At 41.9% G+C, this 18,387-nt stretch overlaps 1 protein-coding gene across 1 annotated transcript; it reads left to right on the top strand.

Annotated features, from left to right (window-relative positions):
- Positions 1–1,611: 1,611 nt before the first annotated feature.
- LOC131480818 (alcohol dehydrogenase class-3) lies at positions 1,612–15,122 on the top strand. Its single transcript, XM_058667017.1, has 9 exons — positions 1,612–1,731; positions 4,634–4,735; positions 6,636–6,777; positions 7,741–7,828; positions 10,903–11,122; positions 11,630–11,890; positions 12,620–12,755; positions 14,597–14,735; positions 14,882–15,122. The coding sequence occupies exons 1-9, from the start codon at positions 1,720–1,722 to the stop codon at positions 14,904–14,906; spliced, it is 1,125 nt and encodes a 374-aa protein (XP_058523000.1). The 5' UTR covers positions 1,612–1,719; the 3' UTR covers positions 14,907–15,122.
- Positions 15,123–18,387: the final 3,265 nt, after the last annotated feature.

An 18,387-nucleotide genomic window follows, 5' to 3' on the forward strand; every position in this document is an offset into this window, starting at 1 on the left:
ACTGACTCACTACAAAATGTTTGTCCATCTGCTAGACACTGAAGATCTTTAAATAGTAGAATGACATTTATTTGTTTATAATCTAACTTATTTAAACTATTTTGAGGTAGAAAGCAAATGGCACGGATGTATGTTTCAGAAAGAACACTACAGGGACATTACTTTAGAACCAGCATAAAGCAAATCAGATGGAAAGCCCTGTAAGGAATGACCAGATCCTGAGCCAAGCTACTAGCTGTGAGGAGAGCGTGACACAATACGTAAGAGGTATATAGGGCTTGCAGACAGACAGATCACAGCGAGCAAGGGAGAGGACGAAAGTGTGTCTTCTTGATTCCTGGGACTCACAGGTGTAGGATGTTATTACACACTCCTTAAGGAGAGAAACCTGGAGGTTAAGACAGCCACCCAGATTAGGGATATTAGGGATATAAGAAGGAATATCAAAAGGCTCGTGGACAAAAAAAACTGAACTCGTAGTATGAGTTTATTTCAGCTCACAAATTTTTTGGAAGTCTGGCATTATAGTTCAATGGTTAAATCCTTACCCTGCAAGCACAGAATCCCATATGGGGGTCAGTTCAGATTCTGGCTGCTCCATTTCCATCCAGCTCCCTGCTTATGGCCTGGGAAAACAGCAGAGGATGGGACTCTGCAACCCACAAGGGAGACCTGGAAGAGGCTCCTAGCTCCTGGCTTTGGATCTGCTCAGCCCCTGCTGTTGCAGCCATTTGGGGACTGAACCAGCAGATCTTTCTGTCTCTACTTCTCTCCATATATTTTATCTACCTTTCCAATAAAAATGACTAAATCTTTTTAAAAAATTGATTTTTGAAATCAGTACATGGTCTTTTCACTAAACATTTTCCACACTAAAAAAAAGTTTTTGCACTAAAATAAAAATCATATTTTCACTTTATCACAAACGTTTAAAAGAGTTTATATAATCAGAAGTTAACTTAGACCATGATTTAGGTAAGAGGGTGCAGGAGGGTGTGTATTTAGGAAAAGCCACGAAAAGACTATAGCAGAGACAGCAGAGTAGCCTGGGTGGCTGAGTTATCCAGGACCCACAGCATTCAGAGTTTAAAAGGAAAACATCAACTGTTCAAAAACTTCTAGCAAATCCCAACTCCAGAGACGCTGTCCTAAGTTCTTTGCCAAGTTCCTCCCCTCTATTCCAAGGTCCCTCCGCGCCCCGCCCCCCAACTCATCCAACACACCAGTTAGAATGGGGAAGTTTCTAGAACAAGCAGCCCTCCTGGCCCGCCCCTTGTATCCTTCTAACCCAAAGCTCAGGTGGCGTCCCTTCAGGGGCTGTCTCCCACGCACGCGGCGTGTAGAAGGGAAAGCAGCAGTTGTCTGAGGGGAACAAGGTCTGTGCGGGCCGCTCATGGCTGCTCAGGCGCTCCCGGCCAAGCCTCTCATTCTCTTGCCTCCCACAACTCCTATATCGTAAGCCTCATTTACCGTGGCTACACAGTAATTACACTGGGATACCGTCCCCGGGTCAGGACATTCGGTCCGGAATCTGTCAGACAGGCAGGCATGGGGCGAAAGTTCGCTCAGCCCCACGACGCCTCGCCTCAGGCACCGCCCTTCCGGGGGGCGGACGTCGCCCCTCGCCCCGCCCCGACGCACGCCCCACCCACCTCCCCGGCCCCGGCCCCGGCTGGGCCTCCCCGGATTCCCGTCCCGCGCCAACCCCAGGTGGAAGACATGGCGAACCAGGTAGGTCTGCCACGCGAAGGGCCCGGAGTCGAAGTCAGGGAGCGCATGAGGTGAAGCCAGGCCGCTAGCCCCGGGCCGTGCGGGGCTGCGCCCGGGATGGGATCCCGCTACCGGAGCGGGAACCTCGCACGGGAAGGAAAGGCAGAAAGTTTTGTTCTAGACCGTCCCTTTGTTAACTGTTCTCGGGGCTGCCGGAGTGGACTGGGGGAAGGGAGAACCGGGGCGTGGGGGCCGGACCAGGGCCGGTCTGTTTCCTTGTACTAAAGACTTGCAGCAGCCATGGCTGTTTACGCCAAATCGCTTGCGCCGGGTAAGGCCTTCCACCGAGCGAAGCTGCGGCCGGAGTCAGCGATATTAACCCCTGTGTGGTTCGTAATTGGTTGGGCTCATAACCAAGCCTGCACTGGAGCGGTGCGTTTTGTGAAGACGATTAGGTCCTGAGACATTCTGAGCACAGATTTACCGACAGATGGATACTCTCAAGCTCTGCTGGAGGAATTTTCCCCATTTCACAGACTAAAAGCGGGAGAGATTGGCTGGGCTTGGTGGCCACGAGTAGTGAATGGAGACTTTGACCCACAGCTCTGCAGTGTGACAGGTTCCTGAAATAGACATTAGGTGCCAGAGGCAGAAATATGCAAGTAATGAGAATGATCAGTCTAAAGTTGTTTTAATGCTTTGCAAACTTGATAGACTTTTTCTAAAAATATATGTGACCTTGAAGTATCAGAATTTAAAAGACAAGACGAACTCTAAAACTGTCCTCCAAACTTGGTAAATTAGTATTTTTTTTGTTACCTAGTGTACAGTCAGAGGAAGTGACAAGTTATAATTCTTACAATAATTGAAAGGTTGAAGTAGCACAGTTGTCCTAGGATTTACAGTTGGAGCTTTGCCTTGCTTAGATTTGCAAGTGAAAGGAAAAGATTAAGCAAGCGTATAGCAAATATTTTTCAAAGGGATGAGGCATCAAATTTCGATTCTGGATTATTTATTCTTGTTACATTGTCTCAGTGTTGTAATTTTGATTTTCGGATGTATTTTTGTAATTGGCTGTACAATAAAGGATTGCAATGCAGTGTAAATTCTCTGTATTATCAAATTTAATATTTATATTTTCACTTCCAAAGTGGTCATTCCCAGCCTCGCCTGTTTACCAGGCCATTCTGCTTTTCCTTAGCACTTTGTTCTACTGCTGCTGATAGTTTCTTACTTTCAAATACACACTGTGCCAAGGGCCATTAGTCATGTTCATTTTCATGAACTCCTCATAATCTCTCGGTGTGCACAAAGGGGCTCCGAAAAGGTAATGGAAATTTGCATAGTCCTCTTGTTTCCGTTTTTCAATGAGCTTTTTGAAAAGCAACTGCCCATGTTTTCATTTGTAAGTATGCTCTCCTTACCAATCAGTATCCAATTTAAAAGTAACATGCTTCAAAACCCACAAATAGAGATAACACTATTTGCCCTGCTTTTTGTAGCATTTTGTGCCTGTCTTCTTAAATTGTACTTTGGAATTACTGACTTTTAGGTCTGCTGGGAGCCTAGTGGTTTGCAGCCTGTATTCTGTTAACATATTTCAAAAGCATGTGTCATTTGTCAACCTTCCTCATACTGACTAATCTCTAATGGTGTATTTATATAAGCCAGTCTAATCAGAGTACTGTTTTATTTTGTAGTTAATGGTTTCTAATATGTTACTAATGAGATAGTTACACCTGTTTTTATGCCATGTCTTCAAAATGCAGGCATATGGAATACTTACAGCTCACATCCAAGCTCACACAGACTGTTTTTCAAGTGTGGCAAGTGACAACTCTTCTAGGTCATAGTTATAAGGGATATGGTTTGATGTGTTGTCAAGTTTCCCTACACTGATATCTCCTGACCCCCTTTCCACTCTGGGCCTTGCATTTAACTGGTGAAATAAGCCTAAGCAAAAAAGTTCTATGGAGTATAGATAAAGCACAGATTTTTTTTTATACCCCAAAATGGATCTATTCAATCAGATTCTTTTAGAATTCTCCTCCTTCTTCTTCTTCTTTTTCCATTTTATATGGAAGGCAGAAAGACAGAACTTCCATGCCCTGGTTCACTCCTCAAAACACCCACAATAGCCAGAACTGGGCCAGGCCAAAACCAAGACCCTGGAATTCATTCCAGTCACAGGGGCCAAAGAACTTGAGTTGTCACCTTCTGGCACACAGATCTTCATTAACAGGAAGCACTACTGTTAGCAGAGATGAGGCTTGAACTCACATACTCCAGTAGGAGATGTGGGTGTCCAGATTGATTTCTAACCACTATGCAATTGCCTGCCTTCAACCAGTATTATCTCCCTTAACTTTTTAATTTATTTGAAATGCAGAGCAGCAGAGCCAGAGATCTTCCAGCATGGTTCCCTTTCCATATGCCCACAACAACCAGGGCTGTGTTGGCCCAAAATCAGGAACCCATCTGGGTCTCTTCTGTGCATGACAGGGACCCAGGTACTTGACACATCACCCGCTGACTCCCAGGGTGTGCTTAGGCAGAAAACCGGATGTGAAGAAGAGTTGAGACTCAATCCCAGCTCCACTACTGGATGCAGGCATTCCAAGCAGCAGCTCTCACCTGCCGTTTCACAGCTCCCACTTCGTCAGTCTGTATTCTGAAGCAGCTCTTAAGGATGCATTGTAGAGGCTCTCTAATTTATGAATATAATTTTAATCAAGAGACTTGTGCGTTTATGTAGTAATTTCAGTTAAGGCTTTTTAAATGTAAAATCTCAAAGCAGTTCTCTGTATCATCTAGATGTTTCTTTGTGAATCTATGATATACTTTCTAACATTAACATTCCTCTATATCTAAACTAAAACAATAGCTTAGGAGAAGCAATTTACCTTTTTTTTTCTTGTTTCAGGTTATTAAGTGCAAGGCTGCAGTTGCCTGGGAGGCGGGAAAACCTCTCTCCATAGAGGAAATAGAGGTCGCACCTCCAAAAGCTCATGAAGTACGAATTAAGGTAATGACTCAGCTATGGCACTGGAAGAAAAGGCTTAAAATGAGGTCTCTGGATAGATGAGTATACCTGAGGCCTGCAGAGGATAATTCCCATTGGACAGCGTCAGGGGAAATTGCTGAAAGTCATCCAGCCTTGGAATTGGCACTCTCTTCCTGTCTTTGTGGTTTTGCTCTTGGTCCAGGTAACCATCCTTGTGAGTCACTGGATTGCTGCAACTGATCCTGTGCAGGTGACTTTCAGAACCTTCCCCACCCCTGTATTTTTTGTTTGTTTTGCTGATCCTGTAACTTTAACTTTATGGTGACAACCCAGAAACAAATGCACAAATGTGTTCAGTTTTGGCAGTAGTAACTTCAAATAAGATTTGAGAAGAGTTTGCTGGTTAGAGCAACAAGCAAGTGAAATCTGCCTGATGGGAGAGGTTTTCAATGAGCTGACCCCGGCAGTGGAGGACAAAGTGCAGGGGACCCTGCTTCTCTGCTGTGACAGAGACAGGCTGCCACTGGAGGGAGGCAGATGATACAAGGCAGCCAGTTAGTGAGATCTTGGAAGTTGTAATGTTTGTAAAACTTCATGTTTTCAACATTTTGCTCTCTACTTATTTGGATATAAAATTAACACTTAAAGTGACTTAAACACTTAAGCACCAACCAGGGAATAAAAGTAACATTGTAGCAGAAGAGGTAACAGTTTCCTCTTTCCATGCTATTCTTCCTCTTATCCCATTTCCAGATATACCATGTCTGGAAGTGGTCAGGCACTTCAAGATCACACTTGTGAGGTAGCAAAACCCAAGGCCAAATGACTTTTGAGGGTCCTTTTTAAACCAGAGCCAGGATTCCAGAACCATCTGTTACTTTATATGGTATTCTTCATTCAGAACTTGGGCCGATTATCTTGTCGCCACTGAAGATAATATTTGTCCAGGATGTAGTGAGGAGAGCAGTGCCTCTAGCCATCTTCCCTGGGAAACTGCTGACAGTGGGAAAGCACGTCACTCTGTAAGTGGGGTTATATGCCAAAAGCAGAGATGCATAAACATAAACTTATGGATTTGCCTTGCTACATTTTTCGTGGTTTGAAAAGATAGTAGTTGATAGCTAGAGAGATAGAAGTACTTATTGAAGTAAAATGTATATGTGCTTTCTCAAAAGGGAGTGAGTTCTACTAAATTCTCAGATTTTTACCCCGGATTCAAGTTGAGTTCTTGTTTCAAAAATAGTACCAATGTAGACATCTCAAGTCCCTACAATCACAAGGGAGCTGGCAGAGGGATGGGGACAGCCTCTCTAGCACACAGGTGATGTATCTCACCATGTCGGGAGGCACCGTACACGTTAAATCCCCTCATATGCATTTTCTTATAAATATGCATTGGAAAAGAAAATAAATGTACCATAGTTTGTTGCTCATAAATGTACCATGGCTTTGATACATCACTGAAATAATGCCACTGATTTGGATTGTTAGGATGCATATGCTGGGGCTAGCTCAATGACTCAACTGGCTAATCCTCTGTCTCTAAGTATGGCATCCCATATGGACGCTAGTTCGTGTCCCGGCTGATCCACTTCCCTTCCAGCTCCCTGCTTGTAGCCTGGAAAAGCAGTAGAGGATGGCCCAAAGCTTTGGGACCCTGTACATACATGGGACATCAGGAAGATTTGCTGGCTTCAGGCTTCGGGTCAGTTCAGCTCCAGCCATTGCGGGTGTTTAGGAAGTGAACTAGCAGATGGAAAATCTTGGTCTCTGCTTCTCTGTAAAATCTGCATTTCCACTAAAAATAAATTCCTGATTAGAGAAAGGTTACAAGAAATGTCTTTGAGTGAAAAAGAAAAATGCCTTTCATCTGATCTCTGCCTCACTCTGAGTTGCATGTTATATTTTGATACTCTGCTAGATCATCGCCACTGGAGTTTGCCACACTGATGCCTATACCTTGAGCGGAGCTGATCCTGAGGGATGTTTTCCTGTGATTTTGGGACATGAAGGTGCTGGAATTGTGGAAAGTGTTGGTGAAGGAGTTACTAAGCTAAAAGCTGGTAAGGACAGAATTTGAATTATTTGTTTGATGATTGTGGCTGTGCACAACGTATGAACAGTTTATCACATAATAACCATTGACTTATTTCCCTCTTGCATGGAAAGCACAGATATTTGAGTAATTTTTGCCTTTTTAATTTTCAAGCTAATATTTGTCCATAACTGTTTAAATATGTTTCAAAAGTCAGTTTTGTTTTGTTTTGGTTTTTTGGTAAGGTAGATATACATGGAAGAAGATCTTTCATCCATTAGTTCACTCCCCAAGTAGCCGCAATGGCCAGAGCTGAACCGATCAAAAGCCAGGAGCTTCTTCTGGATCTCCCATGCGGGTGCAAGGTCCCAAGGCTTTGGGCCACCCACCACTGCTTTCCCAGGCCACAAGCAGGAAACTGGATGGGAAGTGGAGCAGTTAGGATACGATCCTGCACCACCCATATGGGATCCCAGCGGATGCACGGCGAGGATTGGCCACTAGGTTATTGCGCTGGGCCCTCAAAACCAGTTTTGACAAGTCAAGCAAGAATTTTCAGAAAAATATCAATGAGGTGGTTTTTTTTGTTTTATTTTCTTTTTAAAGCACACAACCTCCTTGTTCTCTAGTTACTGTTAAGAGTTTCCTTTACGCGCATCGGCCCGTTGCGGCTCACTTGGGGAGTGAATCATCGGACGGAAGATCTTCCTCTCTGTCTCTCCTCTGTATATATCTGGCTGTAATAAAATGAATAAATCTTTAAAAAAAAAAAAAAAGAGTTTCCTTTAGATAAAAATTCTGAGTCCCAGTTGCCCCATGATCAGGCGGACATTCCCAAATGATGTGATGTTGGTGAAGCTGTAAAGTGCAGGGCTGTTGACTTTGCAAAGCTCTATCAGGTGACAAGCCTGAGACTTCTCAGGGACTGATGTCTGCACTTGCAAACACATCCTATCCTCTTCAGGATCATGTCTTCACGTTTATTTTCCAGGTGATACCGTCATTCCACTTTACATCCCACAGTGTGGAGAGTGCAAATTTTGCCTTAATCCGAAAACGAATCTTTGCCAGAAAATACGGTTAGTATCTTTTTAATTTCCTTCTTACAAAAGGTCATATTAACAATGATAAAAAATTATATGACAGTTTATAACGTGACTTTTTTGTTTGTTTTCTTTTTTTATTATAATATGTAAATTTTACATGCATTACTTCAATTCTGTTACAGCGTTACTTAATTGAGATGCGAGAGACAGAGTTCCCAGTACTGGTTCACTCCCTAAACATTCTGGGTAGCTGGGACTGGACTAGACTGAAGCAGAGAGTCAGGAGCTGGGTACCTTTCTTGTAAACAGCTGGGACCCCACTCTGAACCATCCCAAGGTGCTCCTTACCAGAAAGCTGAAATTAGCATGCAGGTACCTGATGGAGGATGAAGGATGCAGGAGACATCTTAATGCGTGCACCAAATGACTGCCCCTTATTTCATCTTTAAAGTGATGTTGCCATTCCTGAAATTTCTTGCTTTCATAGGTGAGAAAAATTAAGATTTTGAAAATAAGGGTTTGCCTGGGATTACCAGCTGTAAAGAGATGGCTGGGTCCAGTGTGATAGTATTGGACTATAGTGGCTAAATCCTCACCTTGCAACCAACAGAATCCCATATTAGTGCTGGTTCAGGTCCCAGCTGCTCCATTTCCTACCCAGCTCCCTACCTGTGGCATGGCCGGGGGACGGGGGATGATGGAGGATGGCCCAAAGCCTTGGGACCCTCCCCCCACTTGGGAGACCCGAAAGAAGCTCCTGGCTCTTGCACTCAGATCAGCTCAACTCCGGCCATAGCAGCCACTTGGGGAGTGAGCCAACAGATGGAAAATCTTTCTCTGTTTCTCCTTCTCTGGATCTGACTTTCCATTAGAAACAAATCTTTTAAATAAGAAATAGTAATAATTTAAAAAGATATAAAACAATTTTCAGGACAGGTCTTCTTTTGACAAATTTTCCAGACTCAGTAATGCTCATCTAAATTTTCCAGAATGTGTAGTATAGGACATGCTTGTGAAATGAAAGGAAATCATTTTTATGATCCCTTTTATTGCCCATTAAGTGCAACTAATTAAAATTTACCTCATAAGGTTAATACCTGGGGCGACTATAAGAGATAAAATAATTTTATGACACAGAGAAGATATTCTATTGTGTTTTCATAACAACGGGTTTTTTGGGAAGTCAAATTCAGGAGCAATCTAAATGCTTATCAGTGGGAGTACGGATAAAAAGTGGTATTTGGAATATGGTTGTGATATACCATCAAAGGTAGCTACTTATATGTGTTTTATTTCTTTGGTAAGGTAGGACATAATACATTTAATAAACTATTTATGGCATACAAATCTTAATTGTACATGTTAATGAATATTTAAACATTCTTACTAATTAGAAGCCTCACCATATTTAGATAAGAAGCCCACCAACACTCCACAAAGTCCCTGTATCCTTTCCAAGTCAGTATCTACCTCTTTCAAAGGTGACTAAGTGCTGATTTACTTCAGTATAATATGTGATATAAATATAAATAAATATAATCATGCAGTTAGCTTCTCTTTTGTCATGTTTCTGCTCATTCTTGATGTCTGTAATATAGCCAAGTTGTTGCATACATTGATAGTTCATTTTTGTTCCTGTACCATGGTTAACACTCTTCATTCATTCTCCAGTTGAAAAACACTTAGGTTGCTCCCAGTCTGAGGCTGTTATGATGACTGCTACTAGGAATGTTCTTACATATACCTTTTGATCGATGCATGCTGTACTTTCTCTTGGGTATTTTCCTGGAGTTGGAGTTGCTAAGTTACAGCAGCATTATCTGGAATTCTCCAGTGTGGTAGTAAACAGTGTATACTCTCAGGTAGCATTGTTTGGCAGATATGTTTTTGTATTTGTTTTCTAATACTATTGACAAAATTAGTTTATATTTTTGGAATGCAAATTTCCACTTATTAAGCCAGTTAATTTTAACAAAGAGCCAAAAAATATGTATGGTTGTTTTTTTCAGAGAGTTTCAAAGACAATCTGAAAAATTTTGTGTCACATAGGGTATACTAATGATGGTGAGCTTTTTTGTGATTGTAACTTTTGAGAGAAAGCAATTCATGTCACCTTTAATTGAAGAAACTCCTCGTCTGGGGTGAGCATTAGAGCAGAAGAAAAGGGGCTGCTTGAGATCCCCACATTCCACACCCGAGTGCCCGGGTTCTGTCCTGGCTCTGCTTCGGATTCCGCCTGCCCTCCAGTACACACCTGCGAGGCAGCATGGGATCCCTCCAGTGCTTAGGTCATTGCCACCCACTTTTGAGACCAGATGGAGATCCTGGCTCCTAGCTTTGGCTTGGGCCAGTCTCAGTGAGGGCCTCTGAGACCTGAACCAGTGAATGGTGTCCCTGCCTCTGTAGCTGCTGGTTATGACTTTATCCCTGACAAAGTTACGTTTGCTCACAGAGGTTTGTGATGGAATCTTACTTCAACTGATCTTAATGTTTTATCTCTACTTTAAAAGTTTGGTTTAAGTTCCAGAAGACTGTTGAATATAAGAAAAGATGGGTAAGCTTATATCTCTTAGCAGTTTCCTTAAGAGGCCTTGGTTAAAGTGCTGAATTATTCATTAATACATTAAAACTGGGCTTTTGGTCTTATTACACTTTTGTGAATATTTATTGGTCATTATTTTTAAAACTGATTTCTTTTTGGCTTTTAAGAAACCTAGTTCGGGCCCGGCGCAATGGCCTAGGGGCTAAGGTCCTCGCCTTGAAAGCCCCGGGATCCCATATGGGCGCCGGTTCTAATCCCAGCAGCTCCACTTCCCATCCAGCTCCCTGCTTGTGGCCTGGGAAAGCAAGAGAGGACGGCCCAATACTTTGGGACCCTGCACCCGTGTGGGAGACCTGGAGGAGGTTCCTGGTTCCCGGCTTTGGTTCGGCGCAGCACCGGCCGTTGCGGCTGCTTGGGGAGTGAATCATCGGATGGAAGATCTTCCTCTCTGTCTCTCCTCCTCTCTGTATATCCGGCTTTCCAATAAAAATGAATAAATCTTTAAAAAAAAAAAAAAGAAAGAAACCTAGTTCTACCCTACCATTTTCTTTTTTCATTTTCATAGAGTCACTCAAGGAAAAGGCTTAATGCCAGATGGCACTAGCAGATTTACTTGCAAAGGAAAGACAATCTTACATTACATGGGAACCAGCACATTTTCGGAATACACAGTCGTGGCTGATATCTCTGTGGCTAAAATAGACCCTTCAGCACCTTTGGATAAAGTCTGCCTTCTGGGTTGTGGCATTTCTACTGGGTATGGTGCTGCATTAAACACTGCCAAGGTAAGAGATTGGCATGGGGTTTAGTTTATACTTATGATTCAGTTCAGCAAAGGTTTGCTAGAATAGTGACATTGGCTAGAAACCTAGAGATTTGGACCTGACGAGGTAGCCTAGAGGGTAAAGTCCTTGCCTTACATATGCCAGGATCCCGTATGGGCACCAGTTTATGTCTGGGCACTCTACTTCCCATCCAGCTCCCTGCTTGTAGCCTGGAAAAGCAGTGGAGGACAGCCCAAAACCTTCCGACCCTGTTACCGTGTGAGAGACACAGAGGAGGTCCTGGCTCCTGGCTTCAGATTCACTCAGCTCCAGCTGTTACAGCCAATTGAGGAGTGAATCAGCAGATGAAACATCTTTCTGTCTCACCTTCTCTCTGTACATCTGACTTTCTGATTACAATAAATAAATCTTTTTTAAAAATGAATTTTGTTAAAGCTTAAAAAAAAAAAACCCTAGAGATCTACTTCATTCTGCAAGGATTATTTTATTGACTGTCTTTACATTTAGGTGGAGTCTGGCTCTACTTGTGCCGTCTTTGGCCTGGGAGGAGTTGGATTAGCAACTATCATGGGCTGTAAAGTGGCTGGTGCATCCCGGATCATTGGTGTGGACATCAATAAAGATAAATTTGCAAGAGCCAAGGAGTTTGGAGCCACTGAATGTATTAACCCCCAAGACTTCAGTAAACCCATCCAGGAAGTACTTGTTGAGATGACTGATGGAGGAGTAGACTATTCCTTTGAGTGCATCGGCAACGTGAAGATCATGGTGCGTGTGCTTGACTTCTTCTTTCTTTCTTTTCTTTTTTTTTTTTTTGTGGGTTTGCATTTTTTTTAATACAATGTTTATTAAGTTAAAAAATGACTGTGTTTGCAAAGGAAAAATCTCATTTAATAACAGTTGTTCCAGTGAAAGAAGAGAAAATTCAAGCTAATTTGGGATTAGGATACGTCATCTCAGGGAAAAGATGAAAAAAACCCTGTCTCTCCACTTTCTGATACACCTAAATATATCCATCTCATGGTGTATTAAAAGGTAAAACAGTGCGGCTATAGAGAGTACACTTTGAAGTTAGGTAACTCTACTTGCGAAGTAAGTGGCTTGAGCAAACAGTTCACTTTTCCTTCAACTTCAGTTTCTTCGTGTAGATAATGTCAACAGCAACAGCTACTTGACACTGAATGGACACTGCAAGCATTTAAGTTGTTGGAATGTCGAGCTAGGATTTAGTGTGAAGATTAGAAAGCAAGTAAAGCTTTAAGTTCTTCCAGTTTGTGTTGATATATGGTAACATATTTGTTAAAAGATAACTGTTGAATAAAATTAAATTTGAATATCTGATTACTGGTTTTTAAAAAATTGATTGCCATTATACAGAAACAAAAGCCATGTTCCCCCACCACCTCCTTCCTGAATTGAAGTCTTGGGGTGGAAAGGGGTGGTATTCTCAAAAAATGCACTGACTTTTGTGTTCTGGTCATTTCTCTGTGCCTGCAGAGAGCAGCACTTGAGGCCTGCCATAAAGGCTGGGGTGTCAGCGTGGTGGTTGGAGTAGCTGGTGCTGGTGAAGAAATTGCCACTCGCCCATTCCAGCTGGTAACAGGGCGTACCTGGAAAGGCACCGCCTTTGGAGGTAACTCTGCGGATGAGATGGACTTTTTCCGTGTTAGTTCATTGGCAGATTTTTTTTATCCCCGGCCATTTTTCTTGCAGCAGCAATTTTCATGGACAGATTTCTCATTCTAAATTGTTACAGCAATGATATTGTAGTCTTTGTAGTCTTTTTCACAATACATTTAAATCTCATCATCCTCTTGGAGAAGAAAACTCATATGAGGTTTGATTGATCCACATGCCAAAATACTGTAATAGTTTCCTCTACCTCGTGTTATTGCCAGCTTTTTTGGAAGGCTAGAAAAAGATTGGGAACGTATGCATAAATGAGTCTGACTAGTTTTCTTTCTTTACCTTACAGAATTTGCCTTAGAAAACATCACTCTAACCTGCTTTGCTTACCAGAACCTAGATTATGTCACAGCTTTATACCTTAGAAAACATAGCAACATAAGTATGTTGGTGCCATTAGAAAGACCGCAGGAGGACTGAGTCAGGGGTCCTGATGATAATCTGTAATCAAAACTTGATCCTCACATATTCTAGCTGAGAAATTAACTGGACATTTGGGTCTCAGTACTTCTGAGGTCTTCCCCAAAGATGTAAATAGAAGTTTTCAGAGAAAAACAGACTGTAACTGTCACCAGAAGATTTAAGAGAAAAAAAAAAATCCCCACAGTCTGTAGGAAAAAAAGTAACCAGCAAAGGATGTAAGAAAGAAGATTCGAACAAGCCTCAAAGAAAGTTTGAAACATCCAGAGAATCCATAAAAGATAGGAAGATTTCTTTGTTGGTCTGTTGATTCATTCAGTACAAATAAAAAATTGAAGCATCTAACGTTACTGAAAATCTTACTTAGCTAAAGATTTTTTAATTAATTTTTTTTTCGTGATACAGTGCTTAAGCTCAGGGATTTCCCTTACAGCCTCCGCATCCTCCCCTCACTCCCCCCGCTACTAGCTTCCCCTATATCAGTACAGTGGTATAGTCTGAACAACAGTCACAAGTCCATCGTTCTATTTAAGTGCATCATAATATTGTATATCTAGGCAATGGTAGAAATTCCAGCATTCTATTGTAAAGATAACATTTAACAGTTTCATTGGGAGTCCATCTTTATTCAGAAGTAGAGATACTTATTGTAGTGTGTCTTCACTTCACAATATACTTGCCGCCATTATACAGTTCCTCCAGATAAATATATGTATATACGTGTTTACCTATATATCTATTGACCTTGTCTTTTGCATTAAGATTACCTTATATCAGAGAGAATATACAATATTTGTTCTTTTGAGATTGACTTAATTTACTGAGCATAATGGTCTCTGGTTGGGACCATTTTGTTTCAAACAATAGAATTTCATTCTTTTGGATTGTTTCCATGCCTTCACTATTATAGATTGTGTTGCTATAAATATAAGATTACAGGTCACTGTCTTATATGGAGACTTCATTTCCTATGGATATATTCCCAAAAGTCAGAGCTGAGTCATGCGGTAGATCAATTTTAAATTGTCTGAGCACTCCCCATACTGACTTCCATACCTAACAAAAGATTAATAAGCAAGTGTGTTGCTAAGACTCCAAGTTCTATCCTAGGTAACTTAAAAGTTACAGCTGGCCAGAACCTTAAATAAATTGTATTAAATCTTGACATAGAAAAATAAGAGTACTCAGAGACATTATGTCTCTTTTGATACCAAATTCTTCCTGAACTCCATACAAATTTTGGAATTTTAGTTTTTAAGGTGTAAGCTTCATTCTCTTCAGTGTCTTTCTTTCCACACACTAAGTAGTGAGTACACTAAAATCTGTTGAACAAATAATGACTATAAATGAATGCCTTTTTTTTTTCAGGATGGAAGAGTGTGGAGAGTGTCCCAAAGTTGGTGTCTGACTATATGTCCAAGAAGATAAAAGTTGATGAATTTGTCACTGACACTCTGTCATTTGACCAAATTAACAAAGCCTTTGAACTGATGCATTCGGGGAAGAGGTAAACACTGTAATACGCTCTGTATTCTGGAATGTAATAAGGATTTGGGGCTTTGTCGGGGAGTGAGTGCCAAAATAACAATTTTAGTCATCTCAGAAGATAAAGGCAGCATTTAAAAATGCATTTATCACTTTCTTCCCTTACAGCATTCGAACTGTTGTAAAGTTTTAAATGCCCGTGGACAGTGTGTCCATCCTGGACCCAAGTCGTATGTGCTGGCTCACCGTGACATACAGGAGAAGTTCTTCCAAGCTCTCAGCCTCTTAGACCTTGACTGACTACTCTAGGGAATAGTGTTGGGCCACATAGGTCAGAAATCCATTTTCTGAGATGTCCTTCACCTGATCAGTCGCTGGCTTTTTTAACAAAATAAAAGTAATCACTGCAGCATTGTGCAAGTTGTCATCTATGTTGTATGTGCTGTTCCTTCTCAGTATTCCCTACCCACTGTCTGCCCTTTGTAAAGGCAAGGTGAAAACACAGGGTTGAAGGGAAGACATGTGCCGTTCCTGCTGCTGGTCTCTTGAACAGCCTCTGCTTTTCAGGGTCCCAGGCCCTTTTGCTGAAGAACAGATTTTTGGAGTTATCTTTGGAAAATTTCATCAGCATCCAAGTCTGCTTCTGTAAGAGTACCTTTTTTTTTTTAAGATTTATTTATTTTTATTACAAAGTCAGAAATACAGAGAGGAAGATCTTCCGTCCGATGATTGACTCCCAAAGTGACCTCAACGGCCGGTGCTGCGCACATCCGAAGCCAGGAGCCAGCAGCCAGGAGCTCCTCCAGGTATCCCACGCGGGTGCAGGGTCCCAAGGCTTTGGGCCAGCCTTGACTGCTTTCCCAGGCCACAAGCAGGGAGCTGGATAGGAAGTGGAGCTGCCGGGATTAGAACCGGTGCCCATATGGAATCCTGGCGCATTCTAGGCGAGGACTTTAGCTGCTAGGCCATGCTGCCAGGCCCTTAGAGTACCTTTATCCAGGGGTGAAGGCTAGAAGTGACTGAACCACAGAGTGACAAAGACAGATTTTCCATCTGATTCAATACCCACACGGCTGCAATGGCCAGGGCTGTGCCATTCCACAGCCAGAAGCTTCACCTAGGTCTCCCACATGGGTGACAGCAGCCCAAGCACTTGGACTATCTTCTGCTGCTTAACTGGGTATGTTAGCAGGGTGCTAGATGGGAAGTGAACACCTGAATTTCAACTGGCATTCATGGGATGCCAGTGCCACAGGTGGTAGTTCAACCTGCTATACCTCAATGTCAGCCCTAAGAGTGTCTCCTTGAGGTCATGTTAAAATCTTTATGCACACCAGGATCGTCAGTTCTTGCTACAGCATCTGGTTCACAAGGGAATACTAAAATTCTTTGAAACAACTTTCCATGCTTGAGGTGCACTGGCAATGACATTGCGATCAGTTAAAAGCAAATGAAAACTACAGTGAATTATACACTAAATCTCCAAATTCATACCACTTGTTTTATCAAAGCTTTTGCTGCTTCTGGTCATGTTCCCTTTCCTCCCTCTCCAGTGGATTTTGGCATTTATCATTCCCACACATGCTCTTAGACTCCGGTCTCACATTGCTTTGTGTGTTACAAGACTTGCACTACCCCACTCTACAGAAATTCTCTCATCATTGCACACCAGTTTTAGCAGAGTGGGCAGTTCTGTGGACTACCATATTTACCTGCTCCCAGTTGATGGCACAGCAGCATTTCCTGAGCTGTCACTGTACCAGTGCATGGAACATTTTGTGCATTGTGCCCAGCAGGTTGTAAAATAAACACATTTAACCTTACCAGACAGGGCCACAGGACTGTTTAATATGCTTGCAAATTCCATGAAATTGTGCTTCGTTATGACATTAGTTTAAATTTCTCTCAATTGCTAGTTACATTTTTTATTTCAATGATCATTGTATTTTTTTAGTGCAAATAGGAATTTTATTGGTAATAAGCGAATAAATGTACATTCATGTACCAGTGTGACTGCTCCATGAAAATACCCAACAATATGAGTGAATGACAGAACTGTTTGTAAACTGGAGAGAAGAAAAAACAAAAATGATGCTTTATAATTGGAAGCTGCCATTACCCCCTCCCCCGTGGGGAGTGGGAACGGTCCATCTGAGACCACGTTGCTAATGGCACAGCACATAGGAGAGCAGTGTGTTCCATGGGGGAAGAGTGAAAATGGACAGCACCTTTAAGAGCACAGCAGAAAGAGAGCTTGATGTGCTTTCTTGTGAAGAATATAATATCCTTTACTCCATTTTCTACTGGGCTATTTCTCCTGCTGCTTTAATTTGTAGGAGTTCTTTATTCTAGATGTCAATCCTTTAAGAGTTTTTATTTTAGTCAAATGTATTAATATGGAGTGGTGACACTTTTTTCACTATCACAAACCATACACGCAGTATGCGTTCAAAATTTAGGTTGTGGAGAAAATTCTGTTAAAAAATGCATGCATGGGCCCAGCCGTGGCCTAGTGGCTAAAGTCCTCGCCTTGAACGCACCGGGATCCCATCTGGGCGCCGGTTCTAATCCCGGAAGCTCCACTTCCCATCCAGCTCCCTGCTTGTGGCCTGGGAAAGCAGTCGAGGACGCCCCAATGCATTGGGACCCTGCACCTGCGTGGGAGACCTGGAAGAGGTTCCTGGTTCCCGGCATCAGATCGGCGCAGCACTGGCCATTGAGGCTCACTTGGGGAGTGAATCATCGGATGGAAGACCTTCCTCTCTGTCTTTCCTCCTCTCTCTGTATATCTGACTTTGTAATAAAAAAAAAATCTTTAAAAAAAAAAAATGCATGCAGATCTCCCCCAAAACAAATTTGTGCAGGAAATTGTAAGATAAAGCATACACTGCCCCCTGCCACAAAAAAGAAAAAATACTAAAGTCCCATAAGTATTTTCCCATTAGTTTCCATATGCAGAATAGCATTTATGCATATTCTGTGTCTGTCCCAGCACACATTCCTGACCAAACAGGTTTAACAAGTATTAACATTTCCTGGGTGAAAACACAATTGCCCTGGAAATCCACTTACAAAGAATTTTACAAGAATCTGAGTATATAAGGATTCTTGGATCACAGACCTATAGTCTGACAATAGGTGTGGTTCTTTGTGAGACTTCCTGACTACATCTTGGATCTAGGATGCTATAAATGTTGCTAAATCAATTAGTTTTTGAAATAAGATACAAATCAAAGGCAACAAAACTTTGCCTACATATATGTGCACAAACCAACTCAGGTTGTCTAAGATTATGATTGTCTGTAAGGAGTCTTTGACTTTTTCAAAGTAATCTTTAAACTGCTTTCTTTAGACCATTTTAACACAAATTAATAACTTTCATCATGCATCTTTGTGACTGGTGAAATGGATTTTAAAGGATCTTAAGTTTCAAAACATTAAGAACTCTTAAGTATCTTTATGTTGTTTAACTGGAAATTTTGATGTACCATCACTTTATTCTTTCCTACTTTATTGTTTTTAGCATATTAGGCTCTTCTGCTTTCTAGTTAACCTACCTTGTCATTTGCACTTGAACAAGTCCATATACAGGCATGTCTGGCAAGTTCTTTTAATACATGCACCGGGAACTAATATTTAGAATAGAATGTATGGGTCTGGAGGGTCTCCCTAGA

The sequence above is a fragment of the Ochotona princeps genome, chromosome 7 (assembly GCF_030435755.1).
Source record: "Ochotona princeps isolate mOchPri1 chromosome 7, mOchPri1.hap1, whole genome shotgun sequence".
NCBI classification, from domain to species: domain Eukaryota; kingdom Metazoa; phylum Chordata; class Mammalia; order Lagomorpha; family Ochotonidae; genus Ochotona; species Ochotona princeps.